Source organism: Plutella xylostella, chromosome 13, assembly GCF_932276165.1.
Source record: "Plutella xylostella chromosome 13, ilPluXylo3.1, whole genome shotgun sequence".
In the NCBI taxonomy this organism is placed as follows: domain Eukaryota; kingdom Metazoa; phylum Arthropoda; class Insecta; order Lepidoptera; family Plutellidae; genus Plutella; species Plutella xylostella.
Genome location: NC_063993.1, coordinates 7004658 through 7023903, shown reverse-complemented (window position 1 = coordinate 7023903; position 19246 = coordinate 7004658). Strand labels below are relative to the sequence as shown.

Genomic DNA, 19246 nt, shown 5'->3' with positions numbered 1-19246 from the left:
TATAAAATGGACTGTATTGATTGATTGAGATTTGTAAACTGTTTATATATACAATAATGTGGTTTCCATATTTATAAAAAGTGACAAACTGATTGCACCCGGTAGCTTACGAGTCCATTCCCTTACGAAATCATCAAGATCAAGATCAGATTAGGTAATGCACCAAAAAAAAGTACTTTTCCTTGCTTATTGTTATTTAGTATAAAATAAAACACCAGGTGTCCACGTTCCACAACGGTGGAGGTATATTTTCACTGAACACACTTTTTACACAATACACTTTATTATTCCAATCACTTATAATAATCAAAATAACTTATAATTATTGCGAACCTTTGGTCACTCCTCAAACGACCTCACAGCTCGATGCCTTAACCAATACTGACTCAACTGACCGATCGTTTCATATTTATGTACTCCTCCGGATATCCGTCGCATTTATTTTATTTGCGAACAACTATTAGTTTGTCAGCTTCCGGCGAAGCTTCTGAACAAAATGACTGTTATTAAAATTCATCATAAATATATTTAATAATTTTTAAAATAATAAAAATAATTGAAAGACAACATTGAGCAACTGTTAATGTAATAATTTCCGGTTGCCACAAACTTTAAATGGATTGATGTTTTCTAAAATATAAATGAATTATGAAATTAGAAAATATATTTATATTCTGAATAATGAAACCTAACACTCGTCCATCCTGATAGCGTGTATGTCCTCATACACCAAATTGAACGTTAGGTACCGAAAGGAAACCTAACACTCGGTCACTTGAGTCACTATTAGGACAAATTACATTAATACTTAAATTTAACAAGATAATAACTTCTTAATCTATTTTTATTTTTAAATAAACTTATTCAGTAATATTTTTACCAAATTTTAAATATTTATTTTGATATGATATTATTATGGAGTTTTATTAATATTTCTATTATCACAATTATTTTCTAATTATATAAAAAAAAACAATAAATCAATTCGTTGGCGCGGGCTGTCCCCGCTAAACCATTACAATGCATGAATCATTTGGTCGCGGTCACTCCTAGCTAAACCATTAAAATATGTACATAGATCATTTGGTCGCGGTCACTCCTCGCTAAACCATACATTTACAATTTAAAATAAACAAATCATTTGGTCGCGGTCACTCCTCGCTAAACCATACAGTTACAATTTACAATAAACAAATCATTTGGTCGCGGTCACTCCTCGCTAAACCATACAGTTACAATTTACAATAAACAAATCATTTGGTCGCGGTCACTCCTCGCTAAACCATACAGTTACAATTTACAATAAACAAATCATTTGGTCGCGGTCACTCCTCGCTAAACCATACAGTTACAATTTACAATAAACAAATCATTTGGTCGCGGTCACTCCTCGCTAAACCATACAGTTACAATTTACAATAAACAAATCATTTGGTCGCGGTCACTCCTCGCTAAACCATGTAGGTACCTACATACATAGATAAACCAGTAATAATTAACAACTTTTACAATGTATCATTTGTTATAGAAAATCACTCTTAAATAACTACTTGACAAAACTAATTTTATATTAATAGGTTAATCCTCATTCTCAGTGCCTTCGCTATGGCTATCAGAGTTATTAGACTCATCTACTTCTAAAGCGGCAATGTTGACCCAAGGCCGCATTCTGTCAGCGGCTACGGTTGTTTGTCGTTTATTTCTTGTTCCCTTTAGCCCAGGTATAGACGCTACTCTATACCTGTCATTACCTAATATTTTTATGACTCGATAGGGACCAACGTAAATTGGGAGCAGTTTTTTACTTTTTCCTTCATTTTGAAAATTTGTCTTGGTTATTTTTACTAACTCTCCCTCTGCATAGACTCGGGCTGGATGCCTATCTCTGTCATAACTTTGTTTTTGTTTTTCCTGCTCGATATCTATCTTGTCCTTAACATTTTCTCTAACTGTGGTAACATCGTCGTCTTTCCTAGTTTCCTGTCGTAGCGCATTAAGTCTTGGATTCGCCTCCGCGCTCATACATGTTCCAAATAAAATCTCCGTCGGAGTCTTGCCTGTGGTTTTCTGAATCGTGTTATTGAGCCCCCATTGAACCTTACCAACCGCAACATCCCAATCCCTTTCATCACTGTTAAGATTTTGAGCTGTCAGTGAATTTAGGATGGTGCGGTTGTAACGCTCAACCTGTCCGTTTGCCCTAGGACTAGCCACCGCGTTTAGTACGTGTTTTATACCCTTATCGAGGCAATATCTTTTAAACGCATGAGAAGTAAAGCTTGTGCCCCTATCACTGATCAGACGGTCGGGTACCCTGAATGTACAGAATATATCGTCCAATACTTTGATAGTACTTTCAGATTTTGTGTTACGGACCGGTTTAGCTAGTGCAAATTTGGTAAATCCGTCGACAACTACCAACAAATATGAATTACCCTGCCTGGATCGGACAAAAGGTCCAAGGTGGTCCACATGCAAAGTATGAAATGGAATGTCTATTTTCTCTATGGGATGTAAATGACCTTCTTTAGACGAGCCATCTTTCTTAGCGTAGGCGCATTCAATGCATGCATTAACATATTTCTTGACAAATTTGGCCATTTTAGCAAACCAGTAGGTGGATTTTATGCGCTCTAATGTTTTTTCTACTCCAAAATGACCTATGTCGTCATGATTTAGTCGACAAATTTGCCACCTTGCACCTTTCGGCACCACCCAGCGAATGTTATCCTGATCTCCGTCAATAAATTTATACAGCTTGTTGTCTTTAATTAGAAAGTTATCCCTGATATATTTTAACCGGTCGGCATCTATATCCGTAGTAAGAACGTCACGGATCCTACTTAGCTCAGAATCGCCCATTTGTAAGGTATGTAACCAATCCTCACTATTGATGGTCATGACTGTTGGATATTGGTCCAAGGCGTTGTAAGTCTCGTCATCACTTACTGGATTTCTGGACAACGCATCAACGTGAGACATACTCTTACCCGGTCGATATTCTATGGTAAACTGGAATTCTTGCATAAGAAACCACCATCGTGCCACACGAGGTATAATATCTCGTTTCGAGAAAGTAGATCGTAGAGCGCTACAATCTGTAACAATCTTGAAATTTTGACCTAATACATATACTCTAAATTTCTTTAACGAGCATACGACTGCTAATGTCTCCAGTTCATACGCATGAAAATGTTTTTCTTCTGGAGATGTTTTGCGACTGTAAAATGCCACTGGCCTAAAAGGGTCGCTACTACATGATCGTTGCAACAAAACTCCCCCAATACCTACTTTGCTTGCATCGGTGTGCAACTCTGTCTCGGCAGTGACATCGTAAATAGCAAGAACTGGCCTATCCACTAATCTACTTTTAAGAGTCTGGAAGGCATGTTCTTCTTCATCTGCCCAACTCCATGAAACATCTTTAGCCAGCAATTTAGTCAGGGGATGCGCCAGTATAGCGAAATTTTTAATAAATTTTCGAAAGTAGCCTACAAGACCAAGGAACTGTCTTACGGTGTGTTGATCCTTGGGACGAGGGAAATCAACAACACACTGAATTTTCTTTTCACCTGGCCTTACTCCAGCTGCACTTATCTCGTAGCCTAAATAATCAATCCTATCCCGCAAAAACCTACATTTTGACAAGTTCAGGGTCAGGTTAGCTGCCTCTATCATCTGTAGAACCTTATCTAATCGGCCAAGACACTCTTCAACATCCTTTCCATATATCAAAACATCATCAATGTAGGCTGTAGCACCATCATAACGAGTTGCTCCTAAAACCTTGTTCATCATACGCTGGAAAATGGCTGGAGCGTTAGCTAGCCCGAATGGCATGCGATTAAATTCATACTGGCCATCCGGGGTAACGAAAGATGTTAATGGTTTCGATTTTTCTGAGATGGGCACTTGGTAATACCCTGAAGTCAAATCCAAAGTAATAAAGTATGCCTGACCAGATAACCTTGCAATCTCATCCTCTATATTCGGCATTGGGTAGCGTTCTTTCACGGTGATAGAGTTCAACATTCTATAGTCGACACACATTCTCATTTTTCCATCCTTCTTTCTTACTAAAATAATAGGACTCGCATACTCTGACACACTATCTCTTACTATCCCTGCGTCTAACATTTCCTTAACCATTTCTCGTACGTTCTCTCTCTCCTTGTGTGCTAACCTATAAGGTCTGTAAACGACTGGCTGTTTACTATTTACTTCGATGTTCATCTCTGCGGCATTAGTACACCCTAACTCATTTAAGGTGGACGCAAAACAGTGATTGTACCTTCTTAGCACTTCTAATAACTTTTCACGCTGCAAATCATTAACAGTGTCTCCTACAATAATTTCTTTCTCATCAATTTTCGAACTTTTTAATGGATCCGATAATGGAGAGACGATCTGTCTCACTAACTTAACATAAGCCCCACGGCTTATTACGACTCCCTGCACTAATTTACAACTATCAGTGACAGGTGCGACATAAATATGTACAAAGCCTTCCTTCACAGGGTAAGCCCCACCGAAAACTATAACTTGATGTTTGGGTTTTCCTATGATTTTGGTATCAAGTAAAATAGTATCACCAGTCTGTGTTGGAACAATTGCTTTGATATATGCGAGACCAATCAGATTGATGTTACCAGCCAAAACGACCTTAACACAGTTTGCTTCGTCTTGAATCTCAGTTTCAGGAAAAGGCATCTCATGACTAACGTTAAAGAAATTAAGTTTTTCTGCGTCCTTATAAACGGAGACGTGCGTTTGCTCAGTAAATGTTTGGCCGACAAGCATAGGTACATCTAATAATTGATCCTGTACTACCTGAAATTCTACTGTAGCTCTAACACCATCAACTGAAATATCTATCGTAACACTACCAAGAGTTTGAGTTATTTCATTTCCAAATCCTTTTAGCGCTATAGATTTAACCCCATATGCAAGGCCTAAACTATTTGCAGTCGACTGCCTTATGAGTGACACTTCACTACCAAAGTCAATGAACGTTTCTACTGGGATGTCTCCTATTAGTACTTCTTTGCAAAATTTTGAAGACGAATGTTTACTATTGCTAGATAGTCACAATACTTTAGGAGCTGTTTCCCCTACAACAGCTTTTACAGGCTTCCTAAAACAATCCTCACTCTTATGACCCATTCTGTTGCAGTGGTGACATCTATAAATTGGTTTTGGGCACTTCGTGTACAAGTGCCCTTTACCGTTACAGTTATAGCAGTGCATTTGACTAGAGATAGCAGAAGACCCTGGGTTTACTATACGTCTCGCAAAGTTTGTGGGGTTATTTTCCGTAGCTGTTAAATTATTATTGTTGTTTGCGTTATTGCTACTGATTGTAGCATTTTCAAAGCTTTGTTTTGGTCTGAATTGAGCGCGTTGAAAAGGTTGAATGAAAGTTTCTTTTGTGCTCATAAGAAATTTTAGCAATTGTTCTGGCTGGGAGCAATTTAAAGCATTGGCACTAGTACGCATTGTTCTGTCATTCAAACCGTGTATGATACATTCTACGGCGCGCTTCCCATCGATGCCGCATTGGTTCAACAAAGCCAACTTTTCATAATAGTACACTTCTATTTGTTCGTTAAAGCGGCTCCTACGCTTTAACATCTCCTCCAGGGATTGGCCATAATTTTGGTCACATGGAAAAGCGTTCGATAACTTTTCTTGCCACTCATCCCAGTTGAAAAGGATTGAGGGCAAGCTTTCATACCAGGATTTGGCCAATCCCTGCAGCTTCTGCATAGCGTAGTGAGCAGTTGTTCTACCATCCCAGCCGTAGACGGTGGCACACTCATTCACTTTCCTCAGCCACATATCAATGCGCTGATTTTTCGCAGACGGATTAAACTCTGGTAATATGTTATTATGATTGATGTTGGAATGAATGGGTGCGGTTGCCGTCGAGGGCTGAGGTGGTACTTGCTTAAAAGATTTTAACATATTCACGACATCGCTGGCGGTATACGTTGGACTCTCGGTGTTACTTTTCTGCTGCGCACAATTATTCCGATCGTCCAAGCGACGTCTTTTGCTCTCAGAACCACCATCCCTTTCTTTGTCTTGGGTTTGTGGAGAAAGCATTTGTGCTTCATTATTAACGCTACGTGTAGTAGAAACTTCTCGGTGATTACTCACTGTTTGTCTGAGTCGGCTACGCTCTCGGTAAATGTCGTCTTCACGTGCACGCAACAGCTGGCGCTGCCTGTCCAGGTCACGTTCCAGCTCTCTCAGCCTACCGTAGTCGCGCTGTGTACTGCGCTGACGGCTCCGGTGGCGAAGTACAGGAGAGTCACCTCGCCGGCTAGGACTGCGGCTGCGCCTGCCTCCAGTGCTCGAATGTCTCGACCCCATACGGGTTGGAGTATCCAACCGACGAAGGGACGATCTATCTTCATTCTGCATCTCACCGTCCCTCGGAAAAATATAAATACATGTAAATACGTCATCAATAAAATTATGACCCCATTAGGACCCCTGCCAATAAAACCATGAGCCTAGTTGTTTTGGTGCCCCTGTCTAACCCTTCAGAGGTCACGGCCATGTGACGACCAAGATTGGGATAAATTTAAAATTAAGATATAAGTAAGAATTAAAATTACAAAATATGAAATATCTCTGAAACCACGCATCTAATCGAAAAAATAACGTGATTTTCACTCCCCCTTGCACCCCCTAACCAGCCTTAGGGAATAGATATCATATGTTTAAACAATGGCTTAACATATATTTTAAATATTTATTTATTTATTAATTATGGTTCACCAATATTTGTTACCTACATCAAAACTTTTACAATTCTATAATTAAATACAAACTAGATGCACAAACGATTATAGGTAAACATTGCATGCACAAAATTTAAACAAATCGACAATTTAGTGGCTACTTATAAAACTCATTATAAAAATAAAGTAATAATTGATTAACAATTGAATTAAAAGTTTAGGAGGATATAAGACAACCAACGGAAATCCATCGGCATTAGGAGATATAAAATTTTGTTTGGATTATGCAACCAACAGTGATTTTATTTGATTTTGTTAACCAAGTTTTTGGTTTAGGTTTTGAAATTCACAAACCTAGACATCTTCTAAATTACTAAATTTGTTAAATTTTGTGCACAATTATGTAAAAGCAACAGGTACTTACCACTTCTGAAGTATAAAATAAAACACCAGGTGTCCACGTTCCACAACGGTGGAGGTATATTTTCACTGAACACACTTTTTACACAATACACTTTATTATTCCAATCACTTATAATAATCAAAATAACTTATAATTATTGCGAACCTTTGGTCACTCCTCAAACGACCTCACAGCTCGATGCCTTAACCAATACTGACTCAACTGACCGATCGTTTCATATTTATGTACTCCTCCGGATATCCGTCGCATTTATTTTATTTGCGAACAACTATTAGTTTGTCAGCTTCCGGCGAAGCTTCTGAACAAAATGACTGTTATTAAAATTCATCATAAATATATTTAATAATTTTTAAAATAATAAAAATAATTGAAAGACAACATTGAGCAACTGTTAATGTAATAATTTCCGGTTGCCACAAACTTTAAATGGATTGATGTTTTCTAAAATATAAATGAATTATGAAATTAGAAAATATATTTATATTCTGAATAATGAAACCTAACATTAGTTTGAGCAAAATACCTAGATAGCTATACTAACGCAAGCGATACATTTTACGAAGAAAACGCTCGTTTGAGGTTCGATGTATCTCTATCATTATTCCAGTTCCGTGGACACCCTAAACTGCTTTCGTTCTTCGATTTTCACCAACAAATATAGCGACATATTATAAACACTTGAAGCGGGCGTGAGCGGGGCGAGGCGAGGGCGAGGGGCATTACCTCTCGCCACATTGAACCCGTTGTGGCTCCAAGTTATTAGGAGATGTGATCAGGCGGATAATACCCGCTTCATGCCTTTTATTGCGTCTGCATGGATATTGGACTCACCGTGGAACTTCAATATCGATACCCTGACAGCACTGACAGAGGAATCGCGCCTTGTTATTCCACTTGATCGTGCCCTTTCTGTTGAAATTTCTTATAGCGCGAGCAACTTTTTTATATAAGATATATCGTGTCAGTTTCTCAGATTATTCCTTGGTATGTATATTATATTGGTATGTTTTTATTTGCTTTTTATGGAATTTTGCAATATGTCGCAGTGTCTCAGCAGTAATCCGACTCAACGAACGCTCGGTCACTGGAATTTTTTCAACGTATTAGAGAGCATCTTGTTCAAAAATCCATAACATATCGTAAAACTAGAACGTGGCATTCGTTATCCTAGGGTTCACTAACTTTAGTCTCTGATATTCTGTTGTTTGTTTTAAAAGTATTATATATGGTCCTGTATTTATATATATATTGGGTCTTGGATGTGCCCGTAAAATGGCAATAGGCCCGCCCCCTATTACTTTGGGACTACCATAAACACTGGCGAAAAGTGGGTGCAACAATGCACCTCTGCCTACCCCGCAAGGGAGTATATTAGTACAAGGTGTATATATATATATATATAAACGAACAGTAGTTTTGTGGAAACGGGTTGTGAAGAATTATTTTGTTTTATCAATCATAATTGAAAATTACAATCGGCTAACCGTGTTATCACACAAGCATTATTTCGGTGAAGCAACCTTGTAGTCGATCTGTGCTTTTGAGAGGCGCACTATCGGAGAACAATAATTAGCAAACGGTTCGGTGCTCTACAAAGTCCAGTTATGATACATTTTTCCTTAAAATTTAAACAAAATGTTGTTCGTTTCCCTACTGAGATTTGTCCGCCTATGTGGTTGTTTTGGCTATATCTTGGTCATATCTTCATCGATTTTAGATTGGAATATGTCATTTTAAAGCTTATAAAATGATTATGTTTTTAAGCTGTAGTGCCTGAAAAATTGTCAGATAAAATTCTTTTTTAAATTAGCTTTTTTGTTTTCATCTTTCGTAACATTTTCTTAATGTTTCATCTATTTTGAAGCACTGTGTCTAAATTAAGTTAAATATTTCGCAATTTATGATTATGATTAGTTGACTAAGGTGTCACCAATGCAAAACAATCAAAAAAGTATTTAAAAAATCCTTAGTTTTTGAAATATTTTGCTTTTAAATATAAATTTTGGCAAAATTCTTAAAAAAACTTAAAACTTAAATAACTCAGAAATGGTTGACTTTTGGATAATGCATTATAGGGTTCAATCGACTGGAAACGCTTTCGTCTACAACCCATTTAAAGGAATACATCGACTTTCCAATCACCCTGTATATATATTTATTTCTTATAGTTACAGTACTATTTATACCTACTAAAAATACAATAACAAAGAAAAAGCGAAAGAAATCCTATTAGCATAATACTACAGTTTTAAGAAATCTTTTTTCTCGACTCACTTCAATTACTAGGCGGGCTAAGATCTCTGTCTCAACAAGGTAAGTCTTCCTCGGACCCGATTCAATTCAGTTAAGTGTGTCGCGATCTCCATGGAGTTATTCCACTGAAACGTTTGGCGCGTATAGAAGCCGAGCGAATGGCCCTTCCACCGTATACCTCAGTTTATTTATGTATCGCTGACAGTGTCGCAATGGCTTCCACTATCAATCGCGCTCTAGAATTGGATGTGTTTTGTTTGAAGAGTTGAGACCGCTTTCTATATTACTTTTTTACTTTATAAGATTCGATGTTCTCCCAGCTCTTTTGCTTTGTATTTTTGTCGTCATTGTTGCTATTCTGTCCAAGGAGACGACGATTTTATCGATACCAAGGCGAAGGTCAAAATACCCATCAACAGTCGTTAAACGATATTGTTCCAAAAACGGTTCAGCCCTTTGGGAGCTACGCTACCATATACCGTCATATACCGAAATGCACACGTTAAATTTATAACACCCCTCTTTTTCCGTCGGTGGTTAAAATTAAGCTATAACCGACCCAGTTACGCTCGACGACAGCAAATAAAACTGCCCTGATCACCGTGATAAGAAGATTTGCCCGAGTAGGTTCCGCCGCCATCGATGGATTTGCCGGCAAACGCTGTCGGCTGATTGATAGGTATTAGGAAATCGCATTTTATTATGTCCCCTTTTAAATTTTTTTTTTAATTTATTTAGGTGCTTTGCAATATATTCTCCCAAGCCCACACTCTGAAAATTGCAAGCTACTATAGCTTTGTTAGATTTAGTTTAAGGTTAAGAAATAGTGTAAGTTGAATGTTATCCTGTATTAGGGTATGATGGGACTGACATATTTTCTATTGAAATCAAAGTCCCTTTTTAAATTTATTTGTCGAAACATTACCTGGAAATACTACTTACTTAGGCCACTTGCAGAAACATATTAAATCTAGATTTAGTGTCAAATCTCGATTTAAGAAACGTCAGTCCATATAAAATTTGACACTAAATCGAGATCTAACACTAAATCTAGATTTTATATGTTGGTGCAAGTGGCCCTTAATAATTTTGTTATAACACAACTTAAAATGACATTACTAAAACTCACTTATGCATTACCATAGCCAGTGTCCCTACGGTCTCGGCGTTTTATTAATAGTAATAACTCGGTTATTTCATTCCAAGCAATGAGGTCCTAAAACAATCTTGTTTCAAGTTGAACAAACTATTTGCTTTTAGTAACTGAAAGCAAACACGTTAGCTGAAATGTGTTCGGGAAAGTAACTAATGGATAGAGTTCTCTTCGTAATAATAGTTAGGCCAATTCTCGAGGAGAGAATACTTTCGAAGTACTTACACATTAGCAGTGCCAGGCGCCTTCTCGGCTAAATCTTTACTATCCATTCAACAACTATTCAAACAAATCTAGAAGCAGATACTTGTTTAAAAATAGTTCTACAGGATGTTGCAAAATTGGTATACTAAGCCGAAACCTACATGTGCAGCATGTTATATCTTAGCCCGAAACTGAAATCAGAATTTGGAAATTCGCGAAAAAAAAAATTTTTTTTTCCATAGTAAAAGTCACGTGACCAACAAAGTTTCTATGGAAAATGAAATTTTTTTTTCGCGAATTTTCAAATTCTGATTTTAGTTTCGGGCTCAGATATAACATGCTGCACATGTAGGTTTCGGCTTAGTACCTATACCCTTTTTTGCAACACCCTGTATATAGGTATAATTATTATAAGTTTCTTCTTAACGTGTCGGACATGACATGTCGGTGGCAGACATGAGGTCTTAGGGTTCGTCACAATCTTATCGTAGAAGGGTAACCAATCAGGTTAGGTGCTCGTGGAGCTTCCATCATACACACCTGAACTACTGACTAGAATGACCCTGTAATTGATTGTTTAACTCATTTGAAATTGGGTTTGTTGGAAGTCAATGCTGTCTGTGATCTAGAGTGTCAGTACCTAAGTTATAGTAAGTAAACTAATACGTATCATACCTCGAAAGAGCTTAAAAATTTAAATTTTCACTAATAGGTACATTCTTGTGTAGGGTAATTAATTTAATTTTCCCCTAAAACTTAAGACCCGTGTCATCCGATTCTGTGGGCTGAATGAGCCTGCCTCCTCTCTCTGCTACCATTACACGAGCTGTTCTGGAATTCAGTTCAATTACTCCTTAATTTGGCGAATCGACGTGGCATTTTGTCAGCTTCCTGTGAAATTCGGATCCTGGAAATGGATTCTTTCGCCATTGATCTATTACAAAACTCAATAAGGACCTTTGATTACCAGAAAATATACTCCCTTTAGATGTTGTTAACTTGTTTTTGCTTTTCGAGGTCGCGAAAATTAAAAGCTTTGATTACATAAAAGTACTTAGAATGTTTTGAGACGCAAGCTATTTATTACATTAACAGTAAATTGTATACATCGTTCTAATAATTATGTCACATATTCAGAAATCATATGAGAAGAACAAACGACCAAATTAGGTCCTTTGATACTATCTACATTGTAGAGCTTGTTCCTAAATGATGGCGTGTATAATTTATTACGTTTCCACAAACCCAAAACAATATGTCACTATCATTATTCAATGCCTACCTAAATAAGCACTGAACGTAAATTCCGTTTTATTATTGGCATTATAGTTCATTGGCGTTCCGTCCATATGCGGGGTACAATCAGCCTCGGGTGAAGCACTCCCCCATCGATGCCATGGCTAAATTAATTTCGGGTGAGAATCGATCGAAATCGCGAGTATACACTCTTGCTCGACTGTACCACTCCGCACATAAATGTTTTTATAGCTGGAGCATTGTCAATTTTGATGAAGGTATGGTATACTGTCAGGCATGGAGGTATGTATTGTATATGTATAGATTTGTTTGTTTAGATACGTTGACCGAGGAAAAGCGGTCAAGTATACGACACTCTCCCTTGCAGTAATCCGCCACGCCAAGGCGCACCGACGCCATAAAAATATGTTTAATGACGTCATAAACATTCTATATGTTACCGAAAGTCAGTCTGAAAGTGTCCGTAATATCTATAAATCCGCAAGTATTCTAGTTATTGCTGCAGCTATTAAATCGAATGTTATGGGTGCATTAAAATAAGTTGCAAACTGTGTTTATTTTATATTTCAATTCATATTTGGAGAACTATGTACAAGTGGATAAGCGATAATTGGGTGATAATGATATCAAATAATTCGTTTGATTTTTTATAAGTTCTAGAAAAAATCTAGGTGCAATGAACCTAACTTCATATTAATAAGTTAGCAAAACTCAGTACCTTCTGACGACAGGCGCTAAACAAAGTTCAAAATATCACTGAGACAAAACTTTCACAAAGGAAGATTTTCCCATAGAATTGTCTCGAATGTCCCGCCCCCGCGCCCCGCGCCGAACCCCCGCTGCCGCCCGCAGCCGCAAGTTCCGTTATTAGCGACTCTGTTGCAAAGTTACTGAAGGAATTACCTTCATTTAAATTGAGATTAAATTCCTCGTCCTCAAATATCTGCGTCACCGCTTGTAGTGTTTAAAACTTGAGATGTCTTTACTGATTGTTAGTTTCAAGAGCTTCCAGTCTTTGGGTGAGTGTGTACTGATGAAAATCACGGAGTTGAAATTTAATGTCTATTCGAATAATAAAAGCTTTTTGAGTAAATTTTGTCAGTATTAACAAAAAATATGTAAGTTATAATAATATATAAAAAGACAAATACTTATATTATATAAAAAACGTCAGTAAAAAAAAGGTTGTAAGTACCTATTTTATTGCAATAAACAACATATACTTAGGTACATAAAGAAGTTTTCATCGCTCCTGCTATGAAAGTATGTGAGAATTGCCTGAAAAGAGGCATGAAAATAGCTCTTTCCATGCCTGCGAAAAACTGTCTTCTTGCTTCTAATGATGATGAATTTCAAGATTTCAAGTAAAAATCCAGTATTATTCCAATATAGGTATAAGGAATGTTTTCTGTCAATAGTAGCGAAATAATAACGGTCGGCCGTACATAACTGCGCAACTGACCGCTTCTGCCCGTAAACATAAAATCACCACTTCACATTTTAATTAAAATTAATCCATTAATGTTTTGCATTGTTTACACAGGTTAAATAAACGGAGGGAGTGGGGGTAAACAATAAATTAGACGCAAACTTTGTGAAAACTTGGAACAAGCAGCCAAGGGCCGTAAACGAGATCAAGTAATTTAAGCCCAAATAAGCAAAATTACGCCGACATTGTCGGCTTCCCGACAGCGCTAAAGGAAAACCATTTTCACAAATACAAACAAAACAAACTCAATATTTTAATCTTAACTAAATTATATTTGATTTGGTTAGCGCTTGCGGCCGAGTTGGCAACGGTAGAGGGGAATCTGATACCGCATTCTGATTACAATAATATTATTTCAATAATCTCAGCTAAGAACTTACCTTAGGTAACAAAATCCTAAATACCATAGGATAGATAGCAATGGACTTCCCACCAAACATTTATACAATAATATTATGTTCAACAGATGATTATGAAACATAAGGTCTTTTTACTCTTCATGCATGTTACCAGCGCTAAACGTACTTAAACATCTCTTGGACAAGTTTCCATTATTTTGTGGTAACGCCCTTACTGTCTATCCCTGTAGTCCCCAAAATAAAGATAAACAAATGAATGACGCGAAGAAGACTCATCAAGTGGCCAAGTGCGGGTTGGTGGACCCCAACACAAGCAAGCTTGTGCTGAGAGAGTTGTCGGGTAAGTGCGCAACCCGACTGTCAGATGTTTTCAAGCCGCCCGTAGGCTTCTGGATAGGCTTAACGACTGCTGCCGAAGCAGCAACCGGGACCCACGGCTTAACGTGCCGTCCGAAGCACGGAAGCGTCCAGAAAAGAACCACTTGAAATCGGTCACCCATCCAATGGCTGACCGTATCAGTTGTTGCTTAACCTCAAAGTTGAAGCCCGCTCGACTACGGACGCTGCGAAGAAGACTCAAAAAGATATTAGGATCGAATCACGTTTATGATTATTATAATGTACAATGACATGTCCACCCTTATTTTGGTATTCAAGCCGCGGGCGCGCGAGTAAAATTAAGGTGGACCGCGCCGGACACGAGGACTTTGATTCTGTACTGAATTTTCGTATGTAAAAATAGCGGGTTTCATATTGTATTCCGGCGGCGTGGGTGGAAGACGCGAGACGCTGAGGCATTCTGGGCGGGGCGTCCCTCCACGCGTGTACTTGTGCCTCGCGCGTGCCTCACTTGCACAACAACACTATTTGTCTTTTGTATTTTTATTTTCGATGTTTTTTAAATCATATTAGGGCTGCCTTAGTTTTGAACATTCGGGGTTAGACCGGAGTCCGCATTGTTCAATGCAATCGGGTCATGAAGAGTTTTGACAATTATTATTGGTGGTTTATCAACTAGCATACAGTCTGAAATAACCCCTAGATCTTACCTCCAGACACTACCTACCCATTACGAATACCTGTATGTAGGACTATCATGCAGTGCATTAATATTGTTACGACTAGCTTTATAATAGAATCTGTCTGTAATACTGTTGTGTGTCTTATATAATAAAATAAATATGTAAATAAATAACTGTGGAATGGCTGTACAATTTCAATTGAGTTTCTATGGCCAATGCTAACGATAATGGTACAATGTGTGATGTGAGTGTGTCAAAGAAATCCTTCTGAGAACTGACGAGCGATTGGGTTTCCTCGCTCTTTATGTGCATACTTGTCTTTACATACTTTCATCTTCACTTTTCCAGTATTTGAATTTTCTTCCGTGTAACAAGAGAACAAACAGTTGCCAATGTTCGCGGTTGCGATACAAAAACGTTGTTGTTTATCACGTGGTTGTCCGAGCGTCGTCAACCAGTGGAGACCGCCGCGATGTAGCCACAAAAATAACGAACATCGTGATTAATGGGTGCGCTCGTTAGGTTTCTTGTTTGAACAATAATTAGTTAGGGATGGCACTGGATGGAACTCCGCCGCCAGTAGGGTACACTCCCATCATAACGTTATTAAAACTTTACCAGACTGCGATGATCAATTCTCATTTCACGTCGATGCTGTGCGTCGGCAGAGCCAGACCGAGCCGGGTACATTTCATCGCTTCGTTTTATCTCGGGATTAGTTCGCAGACTAACAAAGAATACCTATGATACTACTAGAAGGACATAACATGATGCTATCAGAATCGATCAAATGTATCTTCTAATACCTGTAAGTATGTATTTTTGAAGGATACCTTAATCTCGGGGTTTGATACAATTTTAGCAACAGTTTGATTTGACTGGACACTGCAGGTCCTGTTTTATTAATCTTATAATGCATAGACTTAGCGGTCCTTTATTCCAAAGGCCTCTTTATTTGTCACAACCACAACGCAGCAGCATCTATGAGATTTTAACTGTCAATATAATAAACAGGGCTCGAGCCATCGTCGTCGTCGTCGTAGGTATTTTTCATTTCAAACATTGCGTCGTCGCGTCAGCGGGGAATCGCTGGTATGCTCAACACTACTGAAATAACTTGCCGACTCTCCTTTCTATTATCCATTGTGTGCCAATATAAGTTTTCTGAGAATATCATTAAATAAATTTATATTGTGTTTCATTATTGCTGTAAGTAACGGTATTTAATATCTACATAATTAAAGTTGATATTAAAGGCCAAGAAGGGTGGGTTGGCCAACAGTGGCTCAGTGTTTTTCAAAGCGCCATGCACACATTATTCTTTCAACTTTCAAACAAAACATTTATAAAGATACACTATTATACTTAGTTTTTTTCTCAAATAACAAACCTCTAACTGTAGTATTTTCGAAGTTATAAAGGTTTTTAAAATGGAAGGAACAATCGTTTACGGTGAAAAATCGGTGCTTCTATTTGAATGTTCCACTAAGTACGATGCAAAGATATTAATACCTACGACAATCCTATAGCCGCGGCAGTAGCATTTCTAAAGCAAGCTCCCGTGACAGGCAGTGAGTGAGGCGTGTTCGCCTGCGATAGTGGCGCCAGCGGTGGAGACTGGCAACTGGCTATCAATCCTTCTGTCACTCTATCGATAGCACATTTGTTTGCTCCCACCATTTTTGTCTCAATGTGAGCCGTTCCTTTGCCGCTATGTTGGTTCAAGCTTCAATTCTGCTGTCTTTCCTTGTTAAAAATATCTCGAGGAATCTGACTTGTAAATCGTTGGAATTTATTTATTGAGGAACACTTTGATAATCAGAGCTTTTCAAAAGATACCTACACCGAAAGTTCGTTAAGACACTCATTTTCATTGCGTCAAAATTAAAAAACTAATCCCATTCATACCATAAATGCACTGTATTATTCAAGTCTGGATAGCAACAGTTAAAAATATTTTTATATATATTATAATTATGTGACTTTACCACCATATGGGGATCCGTTACAAAACATGAAATAGCAGAAAGGATGGCCAGATATCGTCCGGCGCCGACGATCAATCTGCGGAGTGCGGCCGCCCGAGCATGATCGATGCGCGCCCTGAACGCTTCCGCACTTCCCCTCACTAGCTGGGCCATCTTTAGCGATTCCCATCCCTAGCTAAGGCTGCCCATCGACTTAAGGTGACATCCAGCAGGATTCAAAATTTTCCGTTGTTTTTAAAATTACTTGTCATCAGCATATTATTTCATTCTGCGTGGGAGACCTTTACGGGAAGAAAACATGGCAAAAGCTTACGGAAAACATAAAAATCACTTTATATTTTCATAACCTCATATCAGGTTAATATTTCCCCCCAGCTCCGCATATCTTTGGTGGATAAGCAGCCTTAGCGGCCGCCGTGGGACATTTATTGGCTCCATTTTTTTCACCACCAGGCCTTTGTTTTTTTCTTTGTCGACTAATGAATTATTTAGTTGATTCTATCGAGTGTAATGTTTGTCCTCTGGAGAGGTGGTGTTATTTTGATTTTTCCTAGCTTTTCTTTAGACTGTAAAGATTTTTCATGGAATCGGATTTCTTTACACTGCGTTTATTCCGAGCTGGAGGAATTATTGTATACAGTAAAAAAAAACTATTATACTTACCGTAGAAGAAGGAATTTCAATACGTGACATTTGCAATATCATTTAGATCATCTATCTATCCAACGCACCAATGCGGAACTTCTACTGCCTCTTTATCAGCCAGAAGTCAAGTCATCTTTGTCCCAACACTATGTACATTTGCTCTTTCGTTTGTTGCAGAGTACGTGATGTCGGAGGGCGGTCTCGGCGCCAACGGCAGCGCGTACCCGGCGCGCTCGCCCCTGTCCAGCTCCACCACCGGCCACTCCAGCTCCAGCCATCACAGGTATGCTAGTGGACAATATAAGGGCACGTCACCCTCGCTAGGTCTAGATGTATCACCATAATGTATTTTTTATGAAGAACGTAGTTTCGGAGCGCTGCTGGGCTAACTGCTCTATCAAGTTGCATTAAACGTTCCGATGGTATGACGATAATAAGTTTGTTCTCTTTCTGTAAAGCTAGAGTGACCATCCTGATACTTTATTTTGTTTGATCGACTTTGCGAATTACGCGACGATACGTCACGTTCTGTACTATGTAACAGCTACGAGTGCGAGGGAGACGTTTTCGCTATGTGACGGTGGTATTTTTGACCAAAACCTTTTTTACCTCCGTTCGGTATTAATATGACGATTATAATGAATAGGACGGTCTGTATAGCACAGTTCTAAGTCAGGGACAGACGCTCCGATCCATTAGAAGTATGTGATTCGCTCCATTCCTGACTCGAGCAGCAAACTACGTATTTGGAACTTAACTTATGGAATTTACGAACAATTCACCCAGTACCGAGGCCACGACATATAAGCTGGGGTGAATACTGCAGACCGAAAAGTTGGTCAACGTATACGTCACATACTGAGAAACACATGAAAAGTATATATGTATATATAAGTGTAGTAATTTGACTAACTAGATGAAACCAATGCAAGTAATTATCTAAATAGATTATTTAATTATTGTTGGGCATAGCTATAACTGTAGTTCTATTATTCCAAAATAGGAAATAGTATTACAGAGATGCTGTTATATAAATGTGTCTGTATTTGTTGTGGCTACATGAGGTGCCTCCGAATCCTCTTGGTCTCAAAAACAAGCAATCATAGCCCCAGGGTTTGATTATTTCGTAAACTACCTAACTAAGTAAAATCTATAGTCAAAGATATATTCAACTGTAGAGGCAACTAATTTGAAGACATCTCCATAAAACGAGACTTTACAAAGGTCCCGCATAATGCATTACATAAAGTAACATACGCGAGGGCTCATAACGAAATTTAATAAAGGCATTTTTTTGCGAACAGAAAGCACCTACATTTCGGTTAAAGGACCTTTATTAATGCACTTACATTCTGAAATTTCCTTTGAGTGCTCCAATCCCTCCGAAATTAATCTTTGCTCCCATCAAAAGGATCGCGAATGGTTCACATTCCGACCGCATAATGAGTGGCGGCGCGGCGAGCGGGACAAATCCGACGTGTCAAATTCAATAAAACTCCTAGTGTGGCCTCTAATTACGTCGCTCTTTCAATTCGAGCTCTTGATGCCCTTAAAAAGGTAATAAAAAGACCCTCGTGCCCATCGTTTATGAAGCTTCGTTTATTAATCTTGAAAGAAATAAGAAAGTAACGCTCGATAGTTCCCTGGTCGAGTAATTTTTAATTGACATTTATTGCTGTACAATTGCCTCTTTATTACGGTTA

The 19246-nt window shown here is 38.3% G+C and overlaps 1 protein-coding gene across 1 annotated transcript in view; it reads left to right on the top strand.

Moving 5' to 3' along the window:
* Positions 1-19246, top strand: part of LOC105387609 (teneurin-a) — a 331961-nt gene that overhangs the window by 194219 nt on the left and 118496 nt on the right. The window contains exon 8 of the mRNA XM_048624883.1: positions 17721-17826. Within this exon, the coding sequence (XP_048480840.1) occupies positions 17721-17826 (106 nt within the window). The remainder of the gene's footprint in view (positions 1-17720; positions 17827-19246) is intronic.